Source organism: Balaenoptera acutorostrata, chromosome 2 (assembly GCF_949987535.1).
Source record: "Balaenoptera acutorostrata chromosome 2, mBalAcu1.1, whole genome shotgun sequence".
Classification (NCBI taxonomy): domain Eukaryota; kingdom Metazoa; phylum Chordata; class Mammalia; order Artiodactyla; family Balaenopteridae; genus Balaenoptera; species Balaenoptera acutorostrata.
This window is the reverse complement of record NC_080065.1, coordinates 155,453,959-155,481,951: the sequence shown is the minus strand read 5'-3', so window position 1 is coordinate 155,481,951 and position 27,993 is coordinate 155,453,959. Positions and strand designations below refer to the sequence as shown.

At 36.9% G+C, this 27,993-nt stretch overlaps 1 protein-coding gene across 3 annotated transcripts; it reads right to left on the bottom strand.

Annotated features, from left to right (window-relative positions):
• Positions 1-56: 56 nt before the first annotated feature.
• SPDL1 (spindle apparatus coiled-coil protein 1) lies at positions 57-26,450 on the bottom strand. 3 transcript variants are annotated; one of them, XM_057538184.1, is made up of 12 exons: positions 26,327-26,441; positions 21,913-22,088; positions 19,611-19,787; positions 15,020-15,214; positions 14,006-14,155; positions 13,808-13,906; positions 13,621-13,731; positions 11,507-11,647; positions 6,041-6,144; positions 5,271-5,458; positions 2,995-3,334; positions 57-732 (listed from the first exon to the last, which is right to left on the bottom strand). In XM_057538184.1, the coding sequence occupies exons 2-12, from the start codon at positions 22,069-22,071 to the stop codon at positions 585-587; spliced, it is 1,812 nt and encodes a 603-aa protein (XP_057394167.1). In that variant the 5' UTR covers positions 22,072-22,088; positions 26,327-26,441; the 3' UTR covers positions 57-584. The 3 variants fall into 3 exon arrangements, with proteins under 3 accessions (XP_057394167.1, XP_057394153.1, XP_028019578.1); XM_057538170.1 differs by lacking the exon at positions 57-732 and having other exon boundaries at positions 1,360-3,334; positions 26,327-26,442; XM_028163777.2 differs by lacking the exon at positions 57-732 and having other exon boundaries at positions 1,363-3,334; positions 26,315-26,450.
• Between the last annotated feature and the right edge of the window lie 1,543 nt (positions 26,451-27,993).

The window sequence follows — 27,993 nt, the reverse complement described above, 5'->3', positions numbered from 1 at the left end:
ACACGCTATTATCTATACAGAGTAAAAAAACAAAAAGGGGATAAATTATAGCAGTTTTATTTTAAATTTCAAAATTATATTTTTCATGTAATTGAGACATAAAATTTAAATCATGTATATGAATACAAAGATGAACATATGTGCTTTATACGCTAACAAAATCTAGTTACAATATAATATATATTTTTAAACCAAGTTTTCTATTTTCACAACACTGAAAAACTATGTTCATAAAAATGTACATAGGAAAATATAATAGTTAATGTGTTCTCTTTTCAAATATATATGGCTCTGAAGGTACTTTAAAAATCTATATACAATGTAACCAATAAATTTGTAATAACACTTTCCTTCAGCTAATGGTTTATTCACTGTGATTCATAGTTCATCACTTAAGGAACTCTCCTGGCTAGAATCACAAACACATTTTGAATGTTTGGTCAAAGGAGCATGAAAATGCCAGTTCCTGGCACAACGAGTAGAAGGAAATAACCTACAGGATGGTATACTTCAGATAAAGACAATCTTAACTAACCTCCAGAGCAATCTTTTGGGCAAGTGGTACCTTAACTCTCATTAAGTCTTTACTGCTGAGGGCACTGGGTCTCTGGAGTTGATTTGGAGGACACGTATACAATAGGGTGTGATTTCTTACAGGTTGCCTTTTCCAATTTGCTTGCAGTTTCTTTCCCTTCTTTAACTTCTGTTTGAAGCCTTGATTCAGCAGCTAACCTACAGGCATTAAAGCATCCACTCTGAATTCAAATGCGGTTAGGAAAAATTAAAGAAGAAACAATCCTCCAGTATAATGGACCTCTTAATGAGACATGGTGATTTTTTTTTTTTTAGGTATATAAGGAGAAAAATTATAGTTGACTTCAATACCATTAAAAAAACTCATTAAAAAAACTAAGTCACTGCTGCACTAAAAGAACCTTTTTATATCAATAGACTTAATTTTTCAAATGTCTAAAGAAATGTCTTTAAGGTTGAATAAAAAGCCATGGCAAAGCCTAAATTAAAGAATTAAAATATAATGAGGGTGCCTATCATGATAAACACAACTAACAAAAAAATTTTTAATGCTAGAGCAGTATTTTAATGTTAACATGACTTACAAAAGGCAAATGCAAGATAAAAATTAACAAGGAATCCTGGGCTGCATGAATAGATGTCTATTTATCTATTAAAAAAACTCAAATTGAATTTCAACTAGCAAAATAATAATTTAAGAAAAAAAACAGTGAAGAGATATTTTAAAGTGCCTATAAGGATATTTTATAACAAGAGCATCAATTAAATTATAAAACATGCAATAGTGAAGTTCCCAATAAAAGCCGTATTTATTATTACAATATTACCATAGGATTGTGTGTCTAAGTTAATCATGCAGAGAGCAAAAGGTTGGAAACATCTAAAGTTAGCAGATGGACTCACACACACACACAAAAACAAATGTTTTGTTATTTTATTTGTTTTTGTTTAGCAAGACAAAAAAATTCCAACTTGCTACTTGAGTCAAACAAGTAGCTAAATACATTTGCTTAAATAATTTTTATCAAGCAAAAAAAGGCGGAAAAAGAAATGAAGACAACATAGATAGTAAGGTTTGCACTGATCAATTCTGGAAATTCACCTCCAGGAATATACAATGGTCAAAACACACGTACACAGTGAATCACATATATACAAGCATAACCTGTTGAATTCAATTCAGAACTACTCGAAACCATGTGTGTATCAGATATCATTCATTTAAAGCTGCTTCTTCCTTGAGAATATTAAGCTTTGATTTTATGTGACTTATGGGTTATAATGTGATTACATAAAATTTCAAGAAATGGAGTAATACATTACTCCTATTACTAATTCTAATAACTGCAATATTGTTGAAGTGCTTTCTTTGTTGAATACTGTTTAGTAGCACTGAAGACTTGAAAACAAATCAGATAAAACATACAAGAAAGCCCTTTTACATAAGGTGGGCTATGTCTTACTATTTCAATTCGAATGCATACTAGTAAAATGTCTTATTCTGTACCCCTCCATCGAAGACTGACCCTGGGAGTACCTTAAAGATCTCCTTTCATAGCAGACAATCCAAGCTAACTATTTTCACATCAATATGCTTAATTTTTAGAATGTCTATTTATTTTAACTACATTTATCATTCCACTGCATAAAGACATCCTTCATCTTTTATCACCTTCTCCATTTTCCACATTCACTTTTTTGCCCATTCTTGGTCCTGCCACACACACCAAGAACGTGTTTCTTATACCACCCTAACCTCAGCCACTGTACCTACCTTTTCCTTCCACTCACTTTCTCTCACCTTCTGCCTTCTATTATTATTATTATTTTTTTAAGGATAAGGTCCTTAAAACATTAATTCTTACAGACATACATGTCTGACACTTCCTCTTTTAGTCACAAACTCAATTATGCAGAAACTAGAGGCTTTGAAGTTTGGGTGTAAATTGAAAATGAATTACCTTTGATATTTTAAAATGTCAGAATAGGTATTAAAGCACATTCTTGAAGGCTTAGGATAAACAATTTCAAAAGCCATAAAACATTTCACCTAACAGTTTTTTGGAAGGCTGAAATTTCTTAGACTAATGGAAAGCCCTTTTAGGAGATAAGTTAATTTTTTTTCATGGCAACTCTTGAACCAGGAAAAAAATAAAACTATACATTTATTCAAACCAACAAAACATTCAAAGAGGTACTAGACTGTGGTATTTCTGCCTCATGACACAGAAAAGTGTTACTTTTTAAAACAATTCCCTTATTCAGGAGTCCTTTTCCCCTGTAATCATTTTAGTCTTTCTTAAAGTTTTAGAAAATCGGAAGGTAGGCAGATGAAATTGGGGAATTATACTGCATGCAATACTAAGAAAATAGATAAAGAAACAGATAGTGCAGTTCATGCAGCGATAGAGAAGAGATGGAGAGGGCTGCTCACTGCCTTGAAGGAAAGAGGACACTGACCTGGGAGAGTTAGGGGTGTTTCCACTTCTTTCACTTAAGGCTTCCGACTCAGCTGGAACTCCTATAAGTTTCACACATTTCTTTTCCTTCCTTGGCTGAATACCCACGGACAGATTTTTGTAAGGAGACAGAATGACTCCTGATGTGTTTACAGAAACTGTCTTTTCCAACTGCAACTTATCTTCTAAATTGTTAGGACAGGACTGTACCTCCTCTTTCTGAGGTGGTGATCTATAAACTTCTTCCTCAACAGCACTGGTGGTACATACATCGTTAGGGGTGGTTATATCCACAGGAAGTACCTCACGCCTCTTTTTGAGTACAGGCACTTCAATTTTCTCTGAGAAAAAAAAACAATTAAAAATAGACCTAGTCAATAAATCAAACACACAATCAACATAAGGTAAAACTAGTTATAAATGTATTTTTTTCCTTTCCTTTTTTTCCACTTCCATTCCTTTAAAACCCATTCATCTCCTTACTGAAATACATTGTCTTTAATCCTTTCTTTTTCATGGATTCCATTAACTATATCTTTTCAAGGTTATCTGGCTATAAATTTTTCCTTGGGATCTCAATATATTTGACTCTAGGAATGAACACTTAAATGTTCTCTTCTAGGGTTATGATAAAAGTTGCATGGGGCTTCATAAGATCTCACCATGGAAATCAGGAAGGATATAGTGTCGAAGAGTCAAGGAATCCAGGTACTAATCCTAGTGCTAACAACACTCTGCAGCTGGGTGACCTTGGGAAAGTCCTTAACCACTCTAAGCTTTGTATTCTTTCTTTTTAAACCTTGAATAATAATAGTCATCATTTATTGAGCAACTACTAAGTGCAAAGCACTGTGTTAATCTGCTATATGCATTCACATTTAATCTAAGGCATGAGCTTTGTTTTCTTTACCTGTAAAATGGGGATTAAAAGCACCCATTGAGTGAAGACTCGATACCGTGTCTTGCAAGGATTAACATAACATCATTCCATCCCTTATGCGGGTCCATGTACACAGTCACAGAATTAACTGTTCTAATTACCTTTTCTGTATCCCCATACCAATGTGTCTTTCATTTTCAAAATCAAAATATTAGTGAGGTTGGAGAAACCATGGTTGAATGTGGGGTTGGTGTTCCTGTTGGTATCACTATTGTTTTTAAATCAGTATTTTCCCTTTCTCTAGCACTGCTCCTTTGAAATCCACACCATCTAGATTCATTATACTTCCTCCTGCTTGCTGTATTCAGTTCACAGCAGACCTTTGAAATTTGAAACGGATAATTCTTAATCAGGACAAGCTATTAATCAGGGAAGGGAGAAAGGATGAGAGAAAAAGAAGCTTTTTTAAACTATAAAGAATCCTTATTATTGCTGACAACCTTCCCACTATTGTTGAGAATCACTTCAGTCACTGAAATAATAATGAAGAGAGAGTTGTAGGCATGTGAACAGTATAGGGGCTGAAAAATCTATAACCTAAAACATGTAACAGAACTTTTTTTTTGGTCTAAGGACCATCACATTCTTAGACTCTTTTATTTTGGGCCTTTTATTTTTTAATTTACGTAATGTAAAATCACTTTTTAAAATGTATAATATGCAGAGCCTATATGCTTAGGCTATTTCCTATCTCAGTGATTAGACTTGATAGTTGTCCTCTAATATCTGTCCTGCTATTCCTTAATAGAATCCCAAAGATTTAGTTGGGAACATGGACCCTGAGAATCAAGGCTGAATTTCTCTGCTATTCCTATAGGCAGGTAAGGCCACGTGACTAAATTCTGCTCAAGGAGATATATGTCGATGAACAATGCAAAAGAAGCCTAGATCCTGACATTGACTAGTCTTAGAATGCCCCCTCCAGACTTTTATCAGGGAGAGGAATAAATACCTATCTTGTTTAAGTCTCCATTATTTTAAGTTTTCTATAAACATTAGTATTAACTAATATAGCTCTCAAACATCAGTTGCCTCAACAAAACTGAACTCTTTGGTATTACATAAGATGCTGCAATCTTAAATGGAAAAGTCTCAAATGTCAAGGTTCTACTATACAGATACCCAAAAAGAATACCCATTACATTCATGCACATCTAGTACCCAGTTTCTCTTTGAATTTTCCTACACATTTTGTAGCAATAAATTTATTAAATACAGATACATAGCCACAAATTAGTTTGTAATATGATGCGCATAAAGCTGTAGCAAGAAAAAAAACTGATATGATCTCTCAGAGCTTCTCGTGATATAAAAGACAAAATATGAGACATACATACCTTCAGGTTCATACTTCAGTTTTAACTCATCTAGTTTAGCTCTCAGTTTCATATTTTCACTTTGGGAAAGCTGGAGGCACCTTTCATTCAAAAAAAGTTTTCGCTCAATATCCAGAGCCCGCTGGCTCTCAAATAATGCTTTCATTCGCTGGATGGACAATTCACCTTTAGTGCTTTCATTTTCTTTGCTATATTAATAAAAAAAAAAGAGAACCAAGGAATATTAAAATAACACAATAAGCAAGTGTAATAGTACAAATTATTTACTATGTTATATATTTGAACTCTTAGTAAAATATATTTCCCTGGATTTTTAGTAACAAAGAAACAATAAGCAAAATAAGCTTTAACAATAGCAGTTTCAAATTAAAAAAAAATCTCGTTTCAAAGGAAATGAACAAAGAGGAGCATATTTTCCACATTTATGCATGGATAAATAAATTTCTTTAAGTTTTACGTTACATGATATTTATTCTTTAAAAATTTAGACTATAAGAACATTTTCTACTTTAAAGTTCTTTTTTACTTACTAATCTGAAAAGCTTTATGAAAAACATAAAGAACTACAAACATTTCATTATTCATTGAAAGTATTTTTCTTCAATAACCAGCACTAATTATATCTTGAATAAATCTCATTTGCTGCACAGAGTTATTTCTGTTGCCATTCCTTTCTGGAATTTTCTTTTGGCAATTTAAAAATGAAACTATTACCACTTATTATGAGCAAGTCAAAAGAGTCTCTGTCTTCCCAAGCCCCCAACACTTACTTTAAGTTTTCAAGCTTTATTTGAAGTAAATCTGTGTAATAGGTGTCATCTTCCAGAGCAACAGAGTTGGCTGAAGGCTTAGATTCCATACTTTCATATAAACTCTAAAGAAAACAATTCTTATTACTTAAAATAAGTAACAAATTAGGTTAGCATAGGTTTATTAATAATAGTATCAGCTACCACTTATTGAATGCTTATCATATGGCAGACACTGTGCTAAGCACTATCCACTTAACTCATTTACCTTCTGAAGTAGGTACAAGAATGAGCATTCCTCTCCTACAGATGAGGGAACTGGCTCACAATGCTACAGGCAAGTAAACTGAGAAGAGAGAATCTGAACGCAGATCTGTCTCCAAAGCCTATGGTTCCAAGTACGCCTGTATCCTCCCTCTGGTTTCTCTCTTCTGGCTTTTAAAATGGAAGAAACAAATACTCACAGGGTTTAATTCTGGCCTTTATGACAAAGCCATAAATTACAAAAATATGAACAAGAGTGGAGATCCTTACAGTTATTTTTGGTGCCCACTCTTCTGAGATTCTGATGGAATCTCTGTACAATTTCTCTAGGGGGAAAAAAAATGTAAATCTGCTTAAAAACATGTAAACAATTTCAGAGATTGCAGGTAAAAGTCCCTAATTTAAAGCTGTAATTTTCAAAGTCTAGTGCAGAGTCCACTAGTGAGCCACATACACCGGCCAATAGATGTTTTGCAAATTTAACCAAAATTGCAGTCCTTTCAACAGTTCTTACAAGAGAAAGAAAGTTATATAAACTTAAAATTTTATGATACACTAACGGCTACAATTTAGAATGCCTAAAAGGTTATTAACGTTTACAAAATATGTCATTTGTAAACTTTAATTCTTTTTTTTTTTTTTTTTTTTTATGAGGATCTTGAATCAGATGTATATGTTTGATTGATTGATTGATTGATTTTGGCTGTGTTGGGTCTTCGTTTCTGTGCGAGGGCTTTCTCCAGTTGTGGCAAGCGGGGGCCACTCTTCATCGCGATGCGCGGGCCTCTCACCGTCGCAGCCTCTCTCGTTGCGGAGCACAGGCTCCAGACGCGCAGGCTCAGCAGTTGTGGCTCACGGGCCCAGCCGCTCTGCGGCATGTGGGATCCTCCCAGGCCAGGGCTCGAACCTGTGTCCCCTGCATTAGCAGGCAGACTCCCAACCACTGCGCCACCAGGGAAGCCCCCTAATTAATTCTTTAGTGAGAAGATATCTGTGCTCCCTAAGTTAATTTATAAATTCAATGCAATCCTAATAAAAATGCCAACAAATTTTTTTTGGAGCTAGACAAGATGTTCACAGGGAAAAACAAACATGAAAGAATAGCCAGGAAAAATGCTGAGAAAGAAAAGCTATGGTGGGAGAATATCCTTACCAGACAAAACATACTATAAAACCTCTAAAATTAAAAGCATCAGTCTGATGTGCAGAGAGGTAGGCCAGTGGAATAGAATGGAAAATCCAGAAATAGACTCAAGCGTAAATGGATATTTGATATATGGTATAGGTGTCATATTAAATCACTGCCACAGGAACTTCCCTGGTGGCGCAGTGGTTAAGAATCTGCCTGCCAATGCAGGTGACATAGGTTTGATCCCTGGTCCGGGAAGATCCCACATGCTGTGGAGCAACTAAGCCCATGTGCCACAACTACTGAACCTGCGTGCCCTAGATCCCATGCACTGTAAATACTGAGCCCACTCGCCGCAACTACTGAAGCCCGCGAGCTCTAGGGCCCATGTGCTGCAACTACTGAGTCCACGTGCTACAACTACTGAAGCCCACATGCCTAGAGCCCATGCTCTGCAACAAGAGAAGCCACAATGAGAAGCCTGTGCACTGCAACGAAAAGTAGCCCCCGCTCGCCCCAACTAGAGAAAGCCCACGTGCAGCAATGAAGACCCAATGCGGCCAATAAATAAATAAATAAATAAACCACTGCCACCAAGATTGACTTCTTAATAAATGATGCTGGGACAACTAGCTAGTTATTTGGAAAAGATAAAACTCGACTTATATCTCACACTATACACGAGAATAAAATTCAGTAGAGATCAGATCTCTAAATGTAAAAAGTGAAACTGTACAAATACTACAAGAAAACGTGTTAATTCCTCTATACACGCAGGCAAATAAATACACCTATAAAACAAGCACTATGATACATTATTGCCAGCGGGAATCTAAATTGGTACAAGCCATGTGGAGGAGTTTGGGAACATCTAACAAAACTACGTATTAATTTACTTTTGACCCAGCAGTTGCACTGTAGGAATTATCCCTGACGATACATCTACAACGATAAGGAAACGCAAATATATGCAAAATGTACTTTGTAGCACTGTATATATAGCACTGTATATAATCGCAAAATAATGAAAATAATCTAAACACCCAGACACAGGAGAATGTATGAGAATCCATACAATGGAATTCTTTGTTGCTGTTAATAAGAATTAGGAAGTCTCTCTAAACTGAGATGAAGTGATTTCCAGGTTAAAGTTAAATGAAAAAAAGGAAAGTATAAAAGACTGTGTTATGCTACATTTTGTCCAAAAAAAAGGGAGAAAATAAAGCCTACATAAAGCTGCTCTTTTTGCAAAAAGAAACAGCATGAGTAAATCAGAAACAAATGAAATTGGCTACCTAAAGGGGTGGGGTGGAAACAGCATAGAAGGGATGGGGAGACAGATAGGTCTCTGAGTGTATCTTCTTTATAGTTATTTTAGAACCTTGTTAATGTTTCACATGGAAAAAGTATATACATAAATTCAACAAGGATGGATGGAGGGCAACAAAACAAAATAGAAACAGAAACAAACAAACCTAACTGTATTTCAGATACATAACACACTCATACCAAACAGGGGTAAGGGAGGAGGGGAAAAAAAAAACCCAAGTAACTTTTGAACACAGTATTTTGACTATATACCCTCAGGCTAAAAACAAAAAGAACTACAAACAAATCCTGAACTTTAGTGAGTAGGGTAATTTCGAAACTATCAATATATGTATCCTAAGAATGAGTAAATACACAAATATATTGAGGATAATAACTGCCAGGTTTTCCACTGTTGGATAAAATGGGGTAGGCAATGAAGCCTGTGGTATCAGATTCAAACTGGAGTTATTAAGTATGAAATCAAGGTTTTCTTATGTGTATATATATATATATAAATACATATACTCACACAAACCTATTCACACAAAACATTCATAAATATGCATATAACACATACATAAATACACTAAATATACGCACACAGACTTCTAGTTCTGTCTGCTAAAAGGGTCTAGAAGCGATGACATTCCAGTAAGCAATAAGCACATCTAGTGCCCAGTTCTTGGTTTCTAAGTGCCACTGTCCTCTTAAAGGAACCTGCGCTCCTTGCAGAAATGCTGATTCCAAGGCTGGGGCAGGTGAGCTAGGAATATCTTGTAATGCCAGAGTAAGGAAGTATTCCTACTGGCCAAATCTGGGTGATCAGAGTAAATAAAGAAGTTACAGACTACAATCCATAGGATAAAATAAGAATTCATGAGGCTATATGATATCAATAAATAAATAAGTGAGGAGGAAAATTCTTTTCAATCTCTTTATTATTCTTCTAACTAATAAATGTAGAAGGAATGATGAAATTATCATTTGGCAATCATCACAGTAATACCTGTTTCAGGCAAGAATCATCAATGGATGTTCAAGTATAAGGAAAAACAGATATATACTTGGTCTAAGTAACTCCCCACAAGATATTTATTAATTACAAAGGGAAGAATCGTAACCGTACACTGGAGAAACCTGGCAGGCATAACCACAACCAGTCAAGGTTAATATAACCAGTTATGGTACAAACAGACATTATGTACCACCTGATGTACACATTGAGAAGGGTATAATAATACTCCTGTAGTATTCCTGTCAAAAATACATAGCCTGAGTCTAATTATATCACACACCCCCTAAAATGAGAGAAAATCTACAAAGCAAACGGCTGTACTCTTCAAAAATGTCAAGGTCATAAAAGTTAAAGAAAGCCTACAGAATTGTTCCAGGTTAAGGGAGACTAAAGAGACTTGGCAATTAAAGACAACATATGATCACGGATTGGACCCTAGAAAGGAAAGCATTTGGGTATTTTTGTTTTCCAAGAAGGACATTAGTGGTAACTGGTAAAATGTAAAAGGCAACTTAGCTAAAACTACGTATCAATGTTAGCTTCCTGATTTTGATCATTGTATCAATACTATGGTTATGTAAAAGGATAAGCTTCAACATTGAGGTACGACGTAAGGGTTAAGGGGTATCTGGTTTGCAACTTACTCTCAAATGTTTAAGATAAAAATGTACACACATGGAGAGAGAGAGAAAATAAAAAAGCAGATGTGGTGAAATTGATAATTGGGGAATCTGGGTGAAGGGTATATAGAAATAATTTCATGACTTTTCTGGGAGTTTGAATTTATTTCAAAAAATTTTAAATAGTTTATTAAAGACCTCTATGAATTCCAGTTGCCACATAATATTGGACAATGTGACAAAAATATTACTATGCATCCATTAAAAAACAGAGGTGGAGAGCACCGAAGAAGAATCAATTACTGGTAACACTCAACAGGAGAAACAAATCTCACTGACATAATGTTGAGTGGAAGACAGAAACAAAAGAGTATGTAATGAATGATTCCATTTATACGAAGTTCAAGAGTATCTGTACATGTAAAGCTGATAAAAAGTTAGAAGGTAGGAGTACTCACTTAAAAGGGACATGACGGGGCTTCCCTGGTGGCGCAGTGGTTGAGAATCTGCCTGCCAATGCAGGGGACACGGGTTCGAGCCCTGGTCTGGGAAGATCCCACATGCCACGGAGCAACTGGGCCCGTGAGCCACAACTACTGAGCCTGCGCGTCTGGAGCCTGTGCTCCGCAACAAGAGAGGCCGCGATGGTGAGAGGCCGCGATGGTGAGAGGCCCGCGCACCGCGATGAAGAGTGGTCCCCACTTGCCACAACTAGAGAAAGCCCTCGCACAGAAACGAAGACACAACACAGTCATAAATAAATAAATAAAAGAACGTGAATTTCTAAAAAAAAAAAAAAAAAAAAAATCTTAAAAAAAAAAAAAAAAAAAAGGGACATGACGGTGCTGCTCTGGAGTGCTGGAAGTATTCTATATCGTGAGCTGGGGAGTAATTATAAGGGGGTATATGTATGTAAAACTCATTAAGTTGTACACTAAAGATATGGGCACTCTGAGTATAACTGAGTTACAATTTACAACAGCAACAGATATGAAAAGCATAAAGAAACTAGAAGAAAACATTAAATATTGGTAAATCTCAACGGAAATTATACACTAATTACATAATAAAGAAACTCGTTCAAGTTAGAAGTATTAAGATACTCAAACCAAAATTTGGCTGTGTTTTTTAAAGGTGTTTATACATACCTTAAATTTCTCCAGATTCCTAATTTCACCTAAGAGATGTTTAATTTCACCATTCTTTTGCTCCAGCATGGCAAGTAACCGTTCCTGCTGTTCAAATTCAGCTTGAGACCCTTTCATTTGTAGCAACGTGGCGATTTGTAACTAGAAAAAAAAAATCCCTCCCCCCCCATAAAAATTGAGTGGGGGAGAGGAAGAGTCTGATAACCATATTTTCGATACAGTTCATATTTTGTACTATATTACTTTGACCTCATTTTGGAAGCTAAACTAATTAGCTACTTCTAGTCTAATACTAGACTAGAAAAATTTGAAAACATTTTATACCAATAATCTAGTCAGACATAACTCTTTAGTACTTATTTAGACTACTTATGAGTGATATTTGAAGTCCATAACAATTATTTGTACTTCTGTGGAACATAATTGAACTGCATGGCTGTGGTCTGGAAGCACGTCACTTACGCAGTAAATGAGCCTGGCCAAATGCTGTGCTGTACTCATCATATGCACTCTCTTTAAGGGTCTGAAGCAGTTTCTCAAAAATTTTGATTAACTTCAGTAGTATTAAGTGGGGGAAATTATTAAGCTACTCACATTCACAAATGTAAGATTCACAAAGAACAAGGATGGAAAGCAAAGGTAAAAGGCAATCTGAGGATATTGAAGCAACCTTTAATACAAGTATAAATTTATTTTGTAAGAGCAGCAATCAACTTACCTAATTATGACTCCACCTAAACCTGGAGTTACACAGCAATCAGAAGGAAATTAACTAAAATCTAAACCTAGCAATCCTTTCTGCCATGGGAAATTTCTGGAGTTCTTAAAAAATGTCAATTAATTTAAATACATTTTTGAGTAAAGCAAGCAATGATATGAAGTTTTAGCTATGGTTACAAGTAAGAGAGAAAGGTGACTTTTAACATTTTTAAGGATCCACTCTTGTTCCTGCTTCAAACTGGAGGCTAGACACATTTAGCCTCGGAAGATTCAGAATGCTACCTGTGTCTAAAGACAGTTTGGGGTATCATGGGAACATTCAGAGATTAATAACAGTAGCCCAACAAATACAAAAAGAAAACAAAGAGCAAACATGAGAAAATTTACAGAGAAACAATTCCCAGATAGGGGAGAGCCTCAGTAAACCAGATGGCACAGTTAAAATCCTTAGAAATAAAAGCCACAACTATTGTTTAAGTCAGCACTTCATTTAACTCCAGGACAACTCTAAGAGTCAAGTTTTATCATCTCTATTTTACAGATGAGGTGACTGATGCTCTGCAAAATAAAAATACTTGTCCAAGGTCACACAACTAACAAGTGACAGACTAGGATTCAATCCCAAGTTCATCTAATGCCAAAGTTTAATCATTGACCTTTCCTATTTCTTTGGTAAATCTCATCATCCTGAAAGAGAGGCGGGAAGCCTTACAGACTTCTAGTTATCACCTCAGGAGGGTTAGGCACAACAGATCAGGTATCAGGAATCTAAGGATTGGTACAATACTGGAATCTTTCCAGCTTCAGCATGTTTTTCTGTTACCAGCTGTTTGACTGAAATGACGCGCAACAAACCCTTAAAATTACAAGGGCTTATATGCTTGACTTGAGAAACTACAAGGAAAGGAAATTCAAATTTCAGTCTATAACTAAGCCTTTGTGGGAGAATTGAAGAATTGTGGGAGAGCTAGTTTTAGTTGAAGTAGGAACCTTAGGGCTATCCTCAGAAAGAAACTAGGCCAACAGTAGGAAAGAAAAACTTTTTAATACTTGTTTTTTCCCACTCCACAAAGAAAGAGCTAATGGCAAGGCTAGTGAGTAACAATTAAAAGCTCAATCTCTCTGGCAAGGCTAGTGAGTAACAATTAAAAACTCAATCAATCAATGGATGCTAAAAATACCCTACTAAATCTACACAGAATTAATTTTTTAAAATAAAATATAAAAGGGATCTTTCATTCAATTAAAAAAAGTTTTTTCTAAAATCATGCAGTTCTAGAAATAATTATGTAAGTATATTCCTTGAAGGAAAAGATGCTTTCTTTGATATATTTGTACATGTAATGCTGATTCAAAATAGGTTTAATAAATCTTTGATCATAATAATTCTGTACCTTCATTCTTTGCATCTGTTCTCTATTAAATGCATTTTGCTTCTTTAGTGACTGATACTTGACTTTCATGCTGATAAGCTGACGTTCCATTGCTGCCCTTCGATCTTCCACCTAGAAAATGTTAACATGTTTAATTATGCTTTTATTAAGTGAAATGCCAATTTAATCAATGGAATATTTTAAGTACCTCTGCAAACAAAGAGTTGCCTTTACTGTTAGGGTCCAAGGCTTGCTGGAGTGCCAGGTCTAGCTGCACCTGAAGATCTTGATTTGCTACACGAGCTTTCTAAATTCAAAAGAAAACAATTTAGCTAATAGAGATTAGATTAGCAAGAAAACAATTTATTATAAATTGGAAAGGATGATGTTACTGTAATCACAACACCTCTAAGGCATTATAGTAAGAAACTGCTTCTTTCTGTCGCTCTTCTTTTTCTTCTTTAAGCCGGTCTACCTGGCGCATTAAATTAGTATTAAGAAGTTCTAGTTGTTCTTGTCTGTACTGTAGTTCGTTCACTTCTTCTGTGAGGGTGGTCTATTCAACAGAAATGGAAAAAGAAGAAACTCTCTTGAATAATCCTTCATTTAGCAGCTGTTCAGTTTATCTATCAGCAGTGGTTCACACCCAAAACTAAAACTAAGAAACAGTCAAAGGTTATAAGGTGCATAATAAAATTTTTTAAAAATTATACTCATATACATATCAACTTCCATGCTGCCAACTTTTTATACTGGGCTTTTATGACACAAACTAGGATCAGGATAAATGTCTAAATTCTTCCAGAAGTTTTATTAATCTAAAAGTAAAGTCTGCCTTACATAATCATGTAACCTAAAGCTTTACTTTATTTGAAGTAATCCACCTAAAAATGCTGTAAGGCTGCCCTGGTGGCACAGTGGTTAAGAATCCACCTGCCAATGCAGGGGACAGGGGTTCGAGCCCTGGTCTGGGAAGATCCCACATGCCGCGGAGCAACTAAGCCTGTGCGGCACAGCTACTGAGCCTGCGCTCTAGAGCACGCGAGCCACAACTACTGAGCCCGCGTGCCACAACTACTGAAGCCCATGAGCCTAGAGCCTGCAACAAGAGAAGCCACTGCATTGAGAAGCCCGTGCACCACAACAAACAGCAGAGAACTAGAGAAAGCCCACACGTAGCAACAAAGACCCAATGCAGCCAAAAATTAAAAATAAATAAATAAATTTATTTATTTTAAAAAATTAAAAAAATAAAAATAAAAAATAAAAATTCTGTAAAACATTTTTTAATTAGTTAGATCAAAGTTAGGCCAAAAAATATTTCAGCCTTAAAACCAGCTCATAAGGATTATTACAAAAACATGGAAAATATACAAGGGAAAAAAAGAAAACTCCAGAATACACATGCCATAAAAATTACCTTCATACTTTCCATTTCAGTTAGCTCAATTTGAAGAGCCAGCATCTCTGAAGAGATGCTTTCGTGTACACGTTCAGACATTATTCGCATTTCCTCTGATTTGCAAGAAAGGAGTTCCTTCTGATGATCCACTTTGTGCTTCAGCTGCTTTTCACTAAGCCTAGCTTCATCTAATTCGGCTTTCAGCTTTTCTAACTAAAGTAAAAAAAAAAAATCACAATCTTATAAATCAAAAGGTAGTGAAGGTCATCAGAACATACAATTGCAATACAAACTGTTCTGGTATCTGCAGGATAACTATTTTGGAAGGTAGTCAAGCTGAACAAAACTATTTAACTCCTTTTCCCAAAATGTCACATAGTTCCAAATCTTGGAACACTAAGAATACAGGCATACCTGTCTTATTGCATTTTGCTTAATTGCACTTCCCAGATATTGCATTTTTTTTTTTTTTTTTTTTACAAATGGAAGGTTTGTGGCAACCCTGAGCCAAGCCGAGTCTACCAAGCAATTTTTCCAACAGCATTTGCTCACTTCCTGTCTCTGTGCCTTATTTTGGAAATCTTTCCAACTTTTTCATTACTATTATATTTGTTATGGTGATCTGTGATCAGTGATCTTTGATGTTATTATTGTAATTATTTTGGGGCATCACAAACCACACTCATATAAGACAGTGAACTTAATCGATAAATGTTGTGTGTGTTCTGACTGCTCCACCGAATGGTCATTCCTATCTCTCTCCCTCTCCTAGGCCTTCCTATTCGAGACACAACAACTCAAAATTAGGCCAATTACTAACCTTACAATGGCCTCTCAGTGTTCATATCTCTCACTTTAAATCAAAAGCTAGAAATGATTATGCTTAGTGAGGAAGGCATGTCAAAAGCCGAGACAGGCCGAAAGCTAGGCCTCTTGCACCAAACAGTCAGCCAAGCTCTGAGTGCAAAGGAAAAGTTCTTTAAGGAAGTTAAAAGTGCTACTGCAGTGGACACACAAATGATAAGGAAGCTAAAGAGTCTAACTGCTGATATGGAGAAAATTTTAGACGTCTAGATAGAAGATCAAACCAGCCACAACACTCCCTTAAGCCAAAGCCTAATCCAAACTCTCCTCAATTCTATGATGGCTGAGAAAGGGGAGGAAGCTTCAGAAGAAAATTTTGAAGCCAGCAGAGGTTGGTTCATGAAGTTTAAGGAAAGAGGCTGTCTCCATAACATAAAAAAAAAGTGCAAGGTGAAGCAGGAAGCGCTGATTTAGAAGCTGCAGCAAGTTATCCAGAAGATCTAGCTAAGATAATCACTGAAAGTGGCTACACCAAATAGATTTTCAATGTAGACAAAACAGCCTCCCAGTGGAAGAAGATGTCATCCAGAACTTCCATAGCTCGAGAGGAAAAGTCAGTGCCTGGCTTCAAAGGACAGGCTGACTCTCTTGCTAGGGGCTAATGCAGCTGGTGACTTTAAGTTGAAGCCAATGCTCACTGACCATTCTGAAAATCCTAGGCACCTTAAGAATTATATTAAATCTACTCTGCCTGTGCTCTATAAATGGAAAAATAAAGCCTGGCTGACAGCACATCTGTTTACAACATGGTTTACTGAATATTTTAAGTCTACTGTTGAGACTTACTGCTCAGAAAAAATATTCCTTTCAAAATAGTACTGCTCACTGAAAATCCACCTGGTCACCCAAGCGAGATGTACAACGAGATTCATGTTGTTTTCATGCCTGGTAACACAACATCCATTCTGCAGCCTATGGATCAAGGAGTAATTTCGACTCTCAATTCTTATTACTTAAATACATTTTGTAAGACTATAGCTATCCAAGATAGTGATTCCTCTGATGGATCTGGGCAAAGTCAATTGAAAACTTTCTGGAAAGGATTCACCATTCTAGATACCATTAAGAACATCTGTGATTCATGGAAAGAGGTCAACATATCAAAACTAACAAGAGCTTGGAAGAAGTTAAATCCAACCCTCATGGATGACTTTGAGGGGTTCGAGACTTCCGTGAAGGAGTAACTGCAGATATAGTGGAAATAACAAGAGAACTAGAATTAGAAGTGGAACCTGAAGATGTGACTGAACTGTGGCAATCTCATGATAAAATGTTAATGGATGAGGAGTTGCTTCTTATGGATGAGGAAAGAAAGTGGTTTCTTGAGATAGAATCTGCTCTTGGTGAAGATGCTGTAAGATTGTTGAAATGACAACAAATGATACAGAATATGACATAAACTTAGTTGATAAAGTAGCGGCAGGGTTTGAGACAATTCACTCCGATTTTTAAAGAAGTTCTACTGTGGATAAAATGCTAGCAAACAGCATTGATGCTATAGAGAAATCACTCATGAAAGGAAGAGTCAACTGATGCAGCAAACTTCACTGTTGTCTTATTTTAAGAAATTGCCTCAGCTACCACAATCTTCAGCAACCACCACCCCGATCAGTCAGCAGCCATCAACATGGAGGCAACACCCTCCACCAGAAAAAAAGATTATGACTCACTGAAGTCTCAGATGGTTAGCATTTTTAAGCATAAAATATTTTAAAATTAAGGTATATACATTGTTTTTAGACCGAATGCTATCGCACACTTTAATAGACTACTTTGGATAAAAAATTCATGTGACTTACTTTACTGTGATATTCACTTTTTTGTGGTGGTCTGGAACTGACTCTGAAGTATCTCTGAGGTATGCCTGTATGTAGTTTAAAGGGAACGAACTTATAGCAGAAGGGTGAAGCTTTAGGGTCAGGCCTAGGTTTAACCTGTCTCACTTACATTCCTCAAATGTAAAACTGTTAAGTGATTGCACCTACCATCACTGCGTTATTGTGAGGCTCTCAACTGAGACTGGGTGGGTAAAACATTTGGCACCACACCTAACACTCACTAAATTGTTTGTTATCAATAAAAAGCTTTTGCTTGATGTCCAGGGTTATCATTAACATCTATATTGAATTATCTTCAATAGTGTCTCAACATTCTTAGAATATATCCTGATATTTGTTTTCTATTTGAAAAATAAGAGCCTTCTAGCATAATTTCTTTTCCCTTTTCTATTTTCATCATGTGAAATAAAAACTTCAGCTGATTGATCTAAGTTGAAATGTGGACATTCTTCTGAAAAACATCACTGAATGACCCAAACTTATTGTATGATGAGAAGATTAGGGTTTCCTATTTGGCCAAGGCTAGGCATCTTTTAACAGACAGTGACATGCCTCGTTTTATAAGCATACAAATAATCCATACAAGTAATCAGAGTAGGTCTGGATTCCTGGCCACTTTGGCTGCTGTGTGAAGAATGAGTGGTATGACAGCAATGATGGAAGCAGGCTGCCTGGATAGTAGGGGAGAGACGATGGTGAGCTGGACTGCAGTGTTATAGCAGAGATGGGTATTTCATAGCTCAAGTTCTGACAACTTGTTGATGGATTAAATATGAGAAATAAGTGAAAGAAAGATAGCAAATAAAGCTCCAAATTATTGGCACAAGTAATTTGAGAACATCAATAAGACTGAAAATATTTTTTGAATTATTTAGTCTTTATTCCACCAAAAAGCCACCTCTATAACTGGCCTTATTTCAGACTCTGAATACTTCCTACATTACTCTTTTTTGTTTAGGTAATGAAAATTACTGCTAAACTGAAAATAATATCCAGGGGAAAAAAAAGCATCATTAACAGTTATTGGTGTCTCAACTCAGAGTAGCTTCAGAGAAGCTGGGGTCAGAGTGGTATGCAAGATGATTCTAAGTATTACATGAAAGCATATTTTGATAGTTATGTTTTACTGCATATTAGGACAAAACATAACCAGCTCAAATATATTTCATTGATACCATTACTTAAAATGAGAAAACATTTAAAAAGGGAGTCAATTTAATGAGAATTAATTAACAGTATAGGTGGTACAGGTATATATAAACATCTTAAAAGATGGTACATGAAACACAGTGAAACAGGCTTTGAAATCAGACAGCCTCAGTGCAAATTTGGACTGCTAATTTCTAACTCTATAAACTTATCCAACTTTACTCACTCTGTTTAAACAATGGCTTTCTCATCTGTTATATGGAGGTAATAATGGTACCTCCCTTATGGAATTGTGTAAGAAGTGGATCATATGTATTAGTTTATCTTCAATAAACAAACTATAAAGTATCAACTCTAGTGTACATTAATTTACCAAAAACTATTGGCTTCTTCTGTGGAATTGTAAAGTGCACCACTAGTTGCAGTGAAGGTTAGGGAACTAGTCTTTCTGAAAAGGGACTCGCATACTAGGCACTCTAAGCAAGGAGGTTATGCTGATCACTAAACTAAAACTCCCTAACAGATACTCAGTTGCTAAAATTAAATAATCCTATTTAATTAATAGAATGTTATTTATACAAGTCTCTTAGGTGAACTATTGTTTCTCAGTGTTCCCTCTCCTAATATTAAAATGATGGAGCCCTTAATCTCAGCTGTTTTGCATAGATGTTACTAAGAAAATCTTCTATCACCTAAAGTTTACAAATGGTTGCATAAGCATGAAATATTTTTGTTCTAAAATACAGAGATATCCAAACCTTATTTTTTAGTTCATTCACTTCCTGCCCATGGCTTCTGCTCAGCTGTTCTTCTAATTTCTCCAGGTGCATTTTTTGTTGTTGTTTAATAGCTTCACATTCAGAGCTCAAACTTTCTAACATTCGACTCTTGAGCTCAACTTCTCTCTGAAGAGTATATTTTTCTTGTTCATAATTCTGAAAACAGATTCAATTATAATTCAATTACATAAAAATAACTTAAAGCCATCACACATAAGCAGTTTTCACCTTCAGCTGAATCATTCCTGTTTCACACATTTGCTGCTTTCTAAGTAACAACCACATGTTAAATCTGAAATAACTGAAGTTAATATTAATGTTAAAAACCCGAGAGGTATTTTGAGACTATATTAACGTTCGTGCTAGGGAAATGGTAATTGCTTCTATGTCCTGCCAATGAAGTAAAAAGTGCTCTAAGGCTGTCAATGAGTCAAGTTCTCTCTGCTAGGGAAAAAAAAAAATTAATAGCATTTAAGTTTTCCTAGTGAGAATTATTTGGTTTGATAATAATATGCTCTACTGGGCTTCCCTGGTGGCGCAGCGGTTGAGAATTTGCCTGCTAATGCAGGGGACACGGGTTCGAGCCCTGGGCTGGGAAGATCCCACATGCCGTGGAGCAACTAGGCCCATGAGCCACAACTACTGAGCCTGCGCGTCTGGAGCCTGTGCTCCGCAACAAGAGAGGCCACAACAGTGAGAGGCCCGCACACCGCGATGAAGAGTGGCCCCCGCTTGCCGCAGCTAGAGGAAGCCCTCACACAGAAACGAAGACCCAACACAGCCAAAAAAATAAATAAATAAATAAATAAATAATTATTAAAGGTGAAAAAATAATAATAATAATAATATGCTCTACTTGTAGCTCTGAGTAAAATGAAAACATAGTGGACAAGGTATAAACAGAAATACTGAATTAGCTCTCACTTTCAGAATGTAGTCATCTGAAAAATGTTCATAAATGTTCATAACACCACTCAGACAAATACAGTGCTAAGACAAAAGTAGTATTTAAGAGGGCTTTTGCTTACTGTCAGGGAAGTTTAAAGGTAAAAAGGGCATTAGTACAAACTTCTTCAACAAGCTTTAAAAAATAACATAAATAAAATTAGATTTAATATGAGAAAAATTTTAAAAAAGGGTTGCCATTAGTTTTTTTTTTTTCCTGATATATTTAAACCTTGAGATCAAAGTTTAAATACAATGCTGAGCATTTACTAAATAAAACTGACTTATTCATTCTTTCAATAAATGTTATGCCAAATATTAGGGATATGGCCGTGAACAAGACAGACAAAATTCCGTCTCATGTCATGTCTCTCATGACAGTGGGGCATGAACCACTCAGATGGAGGCAACAGCTCCTGTAAAGCCCATAAGGCAGGACTAGTATAGCTAAAGAACAAAGGAAAGTAGTTTGAGATGAGGCCAAAGGTTGAAAGAGGTCAGATCACATGGGGATCTACAAATCCAGGTAAGGAGCTCAGATTTTGTTGTAAATAAAACTGGAAGCTGCTCTATGCTTTCAGCAGGGCTGTGACATGATCTTTTGCATATTCTTCAATGACCACTTGGCTGATGTGTGAAGAATGAATGGTGTGAATGGCAAATGCAGGAAGCAGGCAACTTAGTCAAAAGGCTACAGTAGTAATCTAAGGGAGAGATGACGGTGGTCTGAACTAGAGTGGCTGTGGTATAGATATTTTGTAGGTCAAGTTCTTAGAGCTTACTAATGGATTAAATACTAGAAATAAGGGACAGAAAGATATTGAGTAAAACTCCTAGATTTTTGGCTCAAGTAACTGGATGAACGTTATTACATTTACTAAGTAAGGTAAAGAATTCTGCAAGAGCATGTTTGGTTAGTGGGCAGGGAATTAACTATTCTGTTTATGTTAAGTCTGAGATGCCCATTAGAGGGTAATTGAATACAAAAATCTAAACTTTAGGGGAGAACTAAGGACTTGGTGTAACAATCATGGGGCATTTAGATGTTACCAAAAACTATGAAGCAAGTGACGTCACCTAGGAAGAGTGCAGACAAAGCAAAGTCTAAAATTCAATATGTAGTAAAGAGAGTGAAAATAACTTATTTTTCAAACTCAGAACACACTGAGTCAGAAAAAATATTAGAAATTCATTTAGTTCATTTCCCTTTAATGGGGATGGGTGGGAACTAGGCCTAAAATCCTCAGAAAAGAAAAATAATATTAATAATTGCTGGACAACACAGATCTTCAGTAGCTAAGCACATCTTTGTAAGCAGAGGAATCTAGTGTCCTACCTCAGTCACGGTCATCATTTCATTACGACATTTATCCAATTGATTCTGCAATTCGTTCTGGCTCTCCACTAGTTGTAAACCATACTGTGCAGCTTTTAGTCGCTCTTCTTCAACTTCTTTGAGCTTGCATCGAAGATCTGCTATTATATCTGCCTCCATGATTTTTTTCCTGTCTACTGTAAATAAAGGAAATAAAAGCACTTAAGCTTAAACAAAAAACTCCATATCAATAATAAAAGATATGTGTGTGTTTGTGTGTTGTGTGTGTATGTATATATTCAATACCACTGTCATATAAAAACACAGCATTAAAGATTTTCTTCCTGACTTTTAAATGGTCAAATTTGCATTCTTGTTCTAAGAGCCAGGTCTGACTATTTTGTTACCCGATTTGAGACCAAACCAAAAAAAAGATGAATACATTTAATTTTGCTTCTAAGGAATGCAGTGTCAGGAAACCATTCAGTTATTGTGTGCTAAGCTTCCTTAAATGCTAAGGTAGGATGGTCTCATAATTATATCACTATACAGGTAACCAAGTTAAGAGAACAATAAAAGAAGTCAAGAAACTTTATAGTAGCATAACTGCTACTTAAAATATAAAAAGATGGCTTTGAATAAGATTCATAAGGTAAGGACTAGCATGTCCACAATTTTTCACAACAGTGTTAACTTCCTGAACACATTAAATTTGCCACATTAAATGTGCTTTATTGAAAACAGACTCACTAGCATTTTCCTAGTTATTCATAAGAAGGCATGCAAAACAGACACCATGTTCAGAGTAATTAAAGAACAATCTCATTCTAGATTTTCAAGCAAGGACTTAAACATTATATATAGAAACATTCCACTTTACCTCAACCTCACTCATCATCCTTTCCAAATTGGTTCCAGGCTCTTAGGCCAGGCTTAAACTCAGCTTTGCCTTCAAAGAGTAACAAGCCATTATTAAGTTATTCTCTCATGTCTCCAGTCAATGTAGTCATTTCATTCAACACATACTTCTTGAATGCCTATGTGCCGAGCTCCATTCTGGGCACTTCAGACACATCAAGTGGTCAAATGGACCCCAAAAAAGGCTCTGCTTTCATAAAACTTACCCTCCAGTAGGAGAAGACAAGCAATAATATAACTAAATGCATTAGAAAGTGGAAATGGAAAAAATAAATAAAACAGGGTAAGTAAGCTTGGAAGAGGTGGGTGTATCCTAACTAGGATGAAATTTAAAATGTGTTGAATGGGGATCCCCTCAGGTGACTTCTGAGCAAAGCCTTGCAGAGGATAAAAGAATTAGCCATGTACTATTTAGGGAAATCATGTTCCAAGTAGAGGGGTAACACTACAGTTGAAGGAAGTCCAAAGAATGAACAAGATAGAGTATAGGTCAGAGGAGATAACAGAGGAGAATATGGAGATCAGGCCATTGTAAATAAAGGCTTTAGCTTCTACTCTGGGTGAAATGGGGAGTCACTGCAAAGTCTGGAGTAGAGATATGATACATTTAAAAGGATCATTTTGGCTGATACGCTGAATAGTTTGGAGGGAAGCAAGTTGGAAGCAGAAAGATCAGGTGGGATGACCACTCACACCAGAGGGGCTGCCATAGGAGGTGACGAGAAATGGTCAGATCTAGCATATATTATGAAGGGAAAGCCAACATGATTTTTGGACAAATGGATATGTGGGATGTGTGAAAGAGAATTTTAAAATGCCTCCAAAGCTTCTGGCTGAGCAACTAGTAGAATAGATTTGCCGATAGCTGAGGCATCAAAAACTGTGGGTAAAGACTGTTTGGGAAAGAAAATAAGAGGTTTAAGTTTTAAAACATGAAATGTGTCAAGTAAGCAATGGCTATAAGAGTAGGAGATGGGTATGGGCTGGAGATATAAATTTGGGAGTTATTAGCATAAACACATGAGCTTTGTTATCACCAAAGTATAAGCATAATTAAAGAGAAGAGGACAAAGGTTGGAGCCCTGTTATGAGGTGGGACAGAAGACTGCAAAGTATACTCAAGCATGACCAAGTGAGGTGGGAGGAAAATGAAGAGCATGTGTTGTCCTAGAAGTCAATAAACAAAAATGTATTAAGGAGGCAGAAGGTCAACTGCACCAAATGCTAAGTTAAATAAGGTGAAAACTGAGAACTGGCCAATGGATTTGAATTCATGGAGGTCAATTAGGAGATGACCCTAAGAGTAGTTTTGATGGGGAGATGTGGGCAAAAGCCTGATTGGAGTGAATTGCAAAGAATGGTAGGAGAACAGTAGACAGCAAGCATACTTTTGCTGCAAAGAAGAGCAGATAAATGGGGCAGTAGCTGGAAAGAAAGTAAGATCAAGTTTTTTGGTTTTTTTTTTAAGATGAAAAATTTTTTAAGAAAAAATAATTTTAAAAAAATTTTAAGAACAAAATTACAGCATGCTTGTAAGACATGGGATAGATCCAGGAGAGAAGGAAAACTAATGATATAGAAACATGGAGAACTACTGGAGTGATGAATGTGCAGGGTCTGATTTTTGGACAGGAACATGAATGCTTCATCTAAAGTAAAGGAAAGCATATGGGTACACTGATAAGTAGGTAGATATAGTGTTGGGAGTCTGCCTAAGTGCCCTTCTAATGTCTTCAATTTATCAGTAAATTAGGAAGCAAAATCTTTGAGAATGAAGATGAAGGAGGAAATACAGGATTTTAGAAGCAGGGGGAAAAAAAAGGTATCCTATGTTATCCAGGGCTGGCTGTCACTGCTCTAAAATGCAAGACCTTTCCAAAGCCTGTACATGATGGGGCCAGCCACTAATTGTTGCACTGTTAATAATAATTTATATTTGCTAAGGATTTACCATTTGCCAGGCAGAGTGCTTCAAATGCATTATCACATTTAATTCTCTTAATGGACCTGAGCTACGTACTACTGTCATCAGTATTTACCAAAGAAAAAATGGAGCTAGCCTCAAGACATCCCAACCAGCAATGTCCAAGGCAACCTAAAAATTAGCTCTCATTCATTCCAAAGATTTGCTGGAATTCCTATTTTGTGTCAGGTACTGTGCTATTGCTGAGGATACAATGTGATCCCCAAACTAGACAATATCCCCGCCTTCCTGAATCTTACAGTCTGTTAGTGGAAAGGCATTAAATCAAATAACTGATATGTAAAGTTACAAGTGTGATAAGTGCAAGAGGGAGAGGTACATGGTGCTGAGCCTATAACAAAGGGCAGCTGTCTTAACCTGGGTAGTGGGATGGGGACAGGGTCAGGGGGAATATGGACAAGAAAGATTTCCCTGAGGAAGTGACTTTTCAACAGACGTAATGAATGTGTAAGAATTAACCTATCCATCTGCGGAGAGAGGTAGCCAGGGTTGAATAACAAGCACAGCTAATATGTGCCAGACATTGCGCTCGGTACTTTGCAAACATTATCTTATTTAATTCTCTCAACAATTTTATGAAATAAAAGGCTTCCCCCCCCCCCATTTTACATATGTACAAACTGAGGCACAGAAACGTCAAGTAACTTGCCCAGGGTTTTCAGGTAGTAAGTGGCTAAATGAGATGGGAACAGGATCTAGTTCCATAGCCTGGTGCTCCTAAACACTTTTCTGTTCTGCCTCTCAGAAATGTCGCATATACAAAGCATTAGGGAGACAGGGAGCTCAGGGAATCAGGCTGCTTGAGTTCTTACCCCACCTTCACTACTCACTGGCTGCATCAACTTGGACAACTTACGCAATGTCTTCTTTTGTCATCCGTAAAACAAGGACAATAACATCTACCTAAAAGGGTTTTTTTTTTTAGAAGATTAAACCAACAAATGAGTACAAAGCAGCTAGGGCAAAATCCAACACGTAACTGTCTGAGGCAGCGCTGTCCAGCAGAAATATAATGCGAACAAGACATGTCGATTTTTAATTTTCTAGGTGCCACATTTTAAAAAAAGTAAATACTGGTGAAACTCACTTTAACAATATGTTATTTAACCCAATACATCCAAAAGATGATCATTTCAACATGTAGTCATTATAAAGATTATTAATGAGGTTACTTTTTGGTGTAGTCTTCGGATTGCCAAATGGGGCTATTGGCTGTCGTACTGGACAGCGCAGATCTAGTGTTGGTTATCCTCCGGAGGCCCAGGCAGCGGACCCGGCTTTCCGTATCTACGCAGAATCCTCGGGAGCATCGAAGCGGCCCAACGGAATATTGAGACCGGCTCGGAACCTGGTTTATAAGAACTGAGTTCCGCCGAAGAAGCTGTTCCAGCTGAAAGCCTGGGCGGAGACCCAGGCCCCCGGTTTCCTTAGGCCCTGCTCTCCCCTCCCCAGTAGTCCTCTCCATGCCGCTCCCCAGCTTCCCTCTTCACACGCACTTCCATCCAGGTACCTTGCCCCTACCTCTCTCCTCACCCCTTCCCCTGCTGCTGCAGCTCGCCGCGCTCAGATTCTCGACGTTAACTCCACCGCACCGCAGAGACACCGGCCCATTCACTCAGCAAGCTCTCGGTTAAGCGCCAGGGCTTTTTGAATGTAGTTCCCGCGAGAACTCACATGTCTCGCGAGACTTTCCGCCCTAGCGGCGCGTAAAGGCAAAAAGGGGAGGAAGGTCCAAGACTGCCACGCCCCGCCTACAGCGACTGCGCAGGTGCAAGTGGAGAGCCTTGGGCTTGGCGCAGGCGCAGACGTGGTTTTGTGGCTCGTCAGTCTTACTCAGGGTTGGTCTTCTGGGTGTTTTTTTGTTTGTTTGTTTTCTTTTCCTAACGACAGTACCTTCTGGAGGGATAGTGTCACTAGAAGGCGAGGCGGTGGGGGAATTCCATAGTGTGCTGGCCTAACAGCGCGTTGGCCAATGTGCGTTCTGAAAGCTCTGCCCTGTGATACCTAGTTTATGGTTCCAGAAATTTAAATCAGTGTGACAGTGCTGAAAAACGTTATAGACAGAATCACAGTTACTCTTATAGGACAGAATGACAGTTATTATAGCGGCCTTAAACACTTGCACCTTCACCATGCGCGAGTACAGTGCTAAATTTTACACGGATTATCTCATTTAAGCCCGCCAACAGCCTTATGAGGTAGGTATTATTGTCTTTTTCTGCAAAGGAAAGCAAAGCCCCAAGAAGAAAGATATCTTGGCCAAGTGGCAGAACCAGAATTTGAACTAATGCAGCCTGCTGCTAAAGTCCAAGCTCTTGCGTGTGTCTTTAAATAATGATTTTATATTTTGTAAACCTGATGCCTATTCATTATTCAGAATTTTAAGCAATAATAATAATGCCAACATTTAATAAGCACTTCTGAGTCCTAGCAACTGTAGTATGGATCATGTTGTGCTTTTGAGCCCATCTTTTCTTGCCTGCTTGGAGATTTGGCCATAGGTGCTCTGTTTTTCATCGTCAGTTTTTTCTTCCCTGTCAACAAATAAACATGCTATAATGACTTATATCTCAAAAAATAACACTAACCTCCCTTGACCTCAATCAGCTACCACATCATTTATTTGCTTCCCTTGATAACAAAATTCCTGAAAAACAAAAAAAGTTTAGGCTCATTATTTCATTTTCTTACTTTTTATTCTAACTTTTTTCCCCACTTCAGGTTTTGGTCCCATCACTCCAGTGAATGGCTCTTCTCAACGTCACCAGTGAGTTCTATCTTGCAAAATCCATTATTCAGTCCTCATTTCTCTTAACAATTGATAGAGTTGATAGTTCTCCTTGAGTCTCCTTAGGTCTTGGGATGCCACACCCTCCCTGCTTTTCTCTTCTTAATTTCTTTTGCAGACTTCTATTTCTAACTGAGGTAGGCCATACTAAATAAAGGATTGATCTGGGTTTGAAGACTGACAACAATGATGTCTTCATGTTGTTCACAGTGTACCCTAGCAGGTGCATTTGGGGTCTGAATGAGTCAGATGTTCCTTCATTTGTCACCACTCCCATGTTCTTGAATAAATGAAATCTGATTTTCCCTTTTATTTGACAAAGATTCCTCAACTCAGGAGTCAGGAAGATACCTATTCTAGCTTAGGCCAATCATGACTGGCTGAAATTAGGTAATCTATAATGTATCTGAAC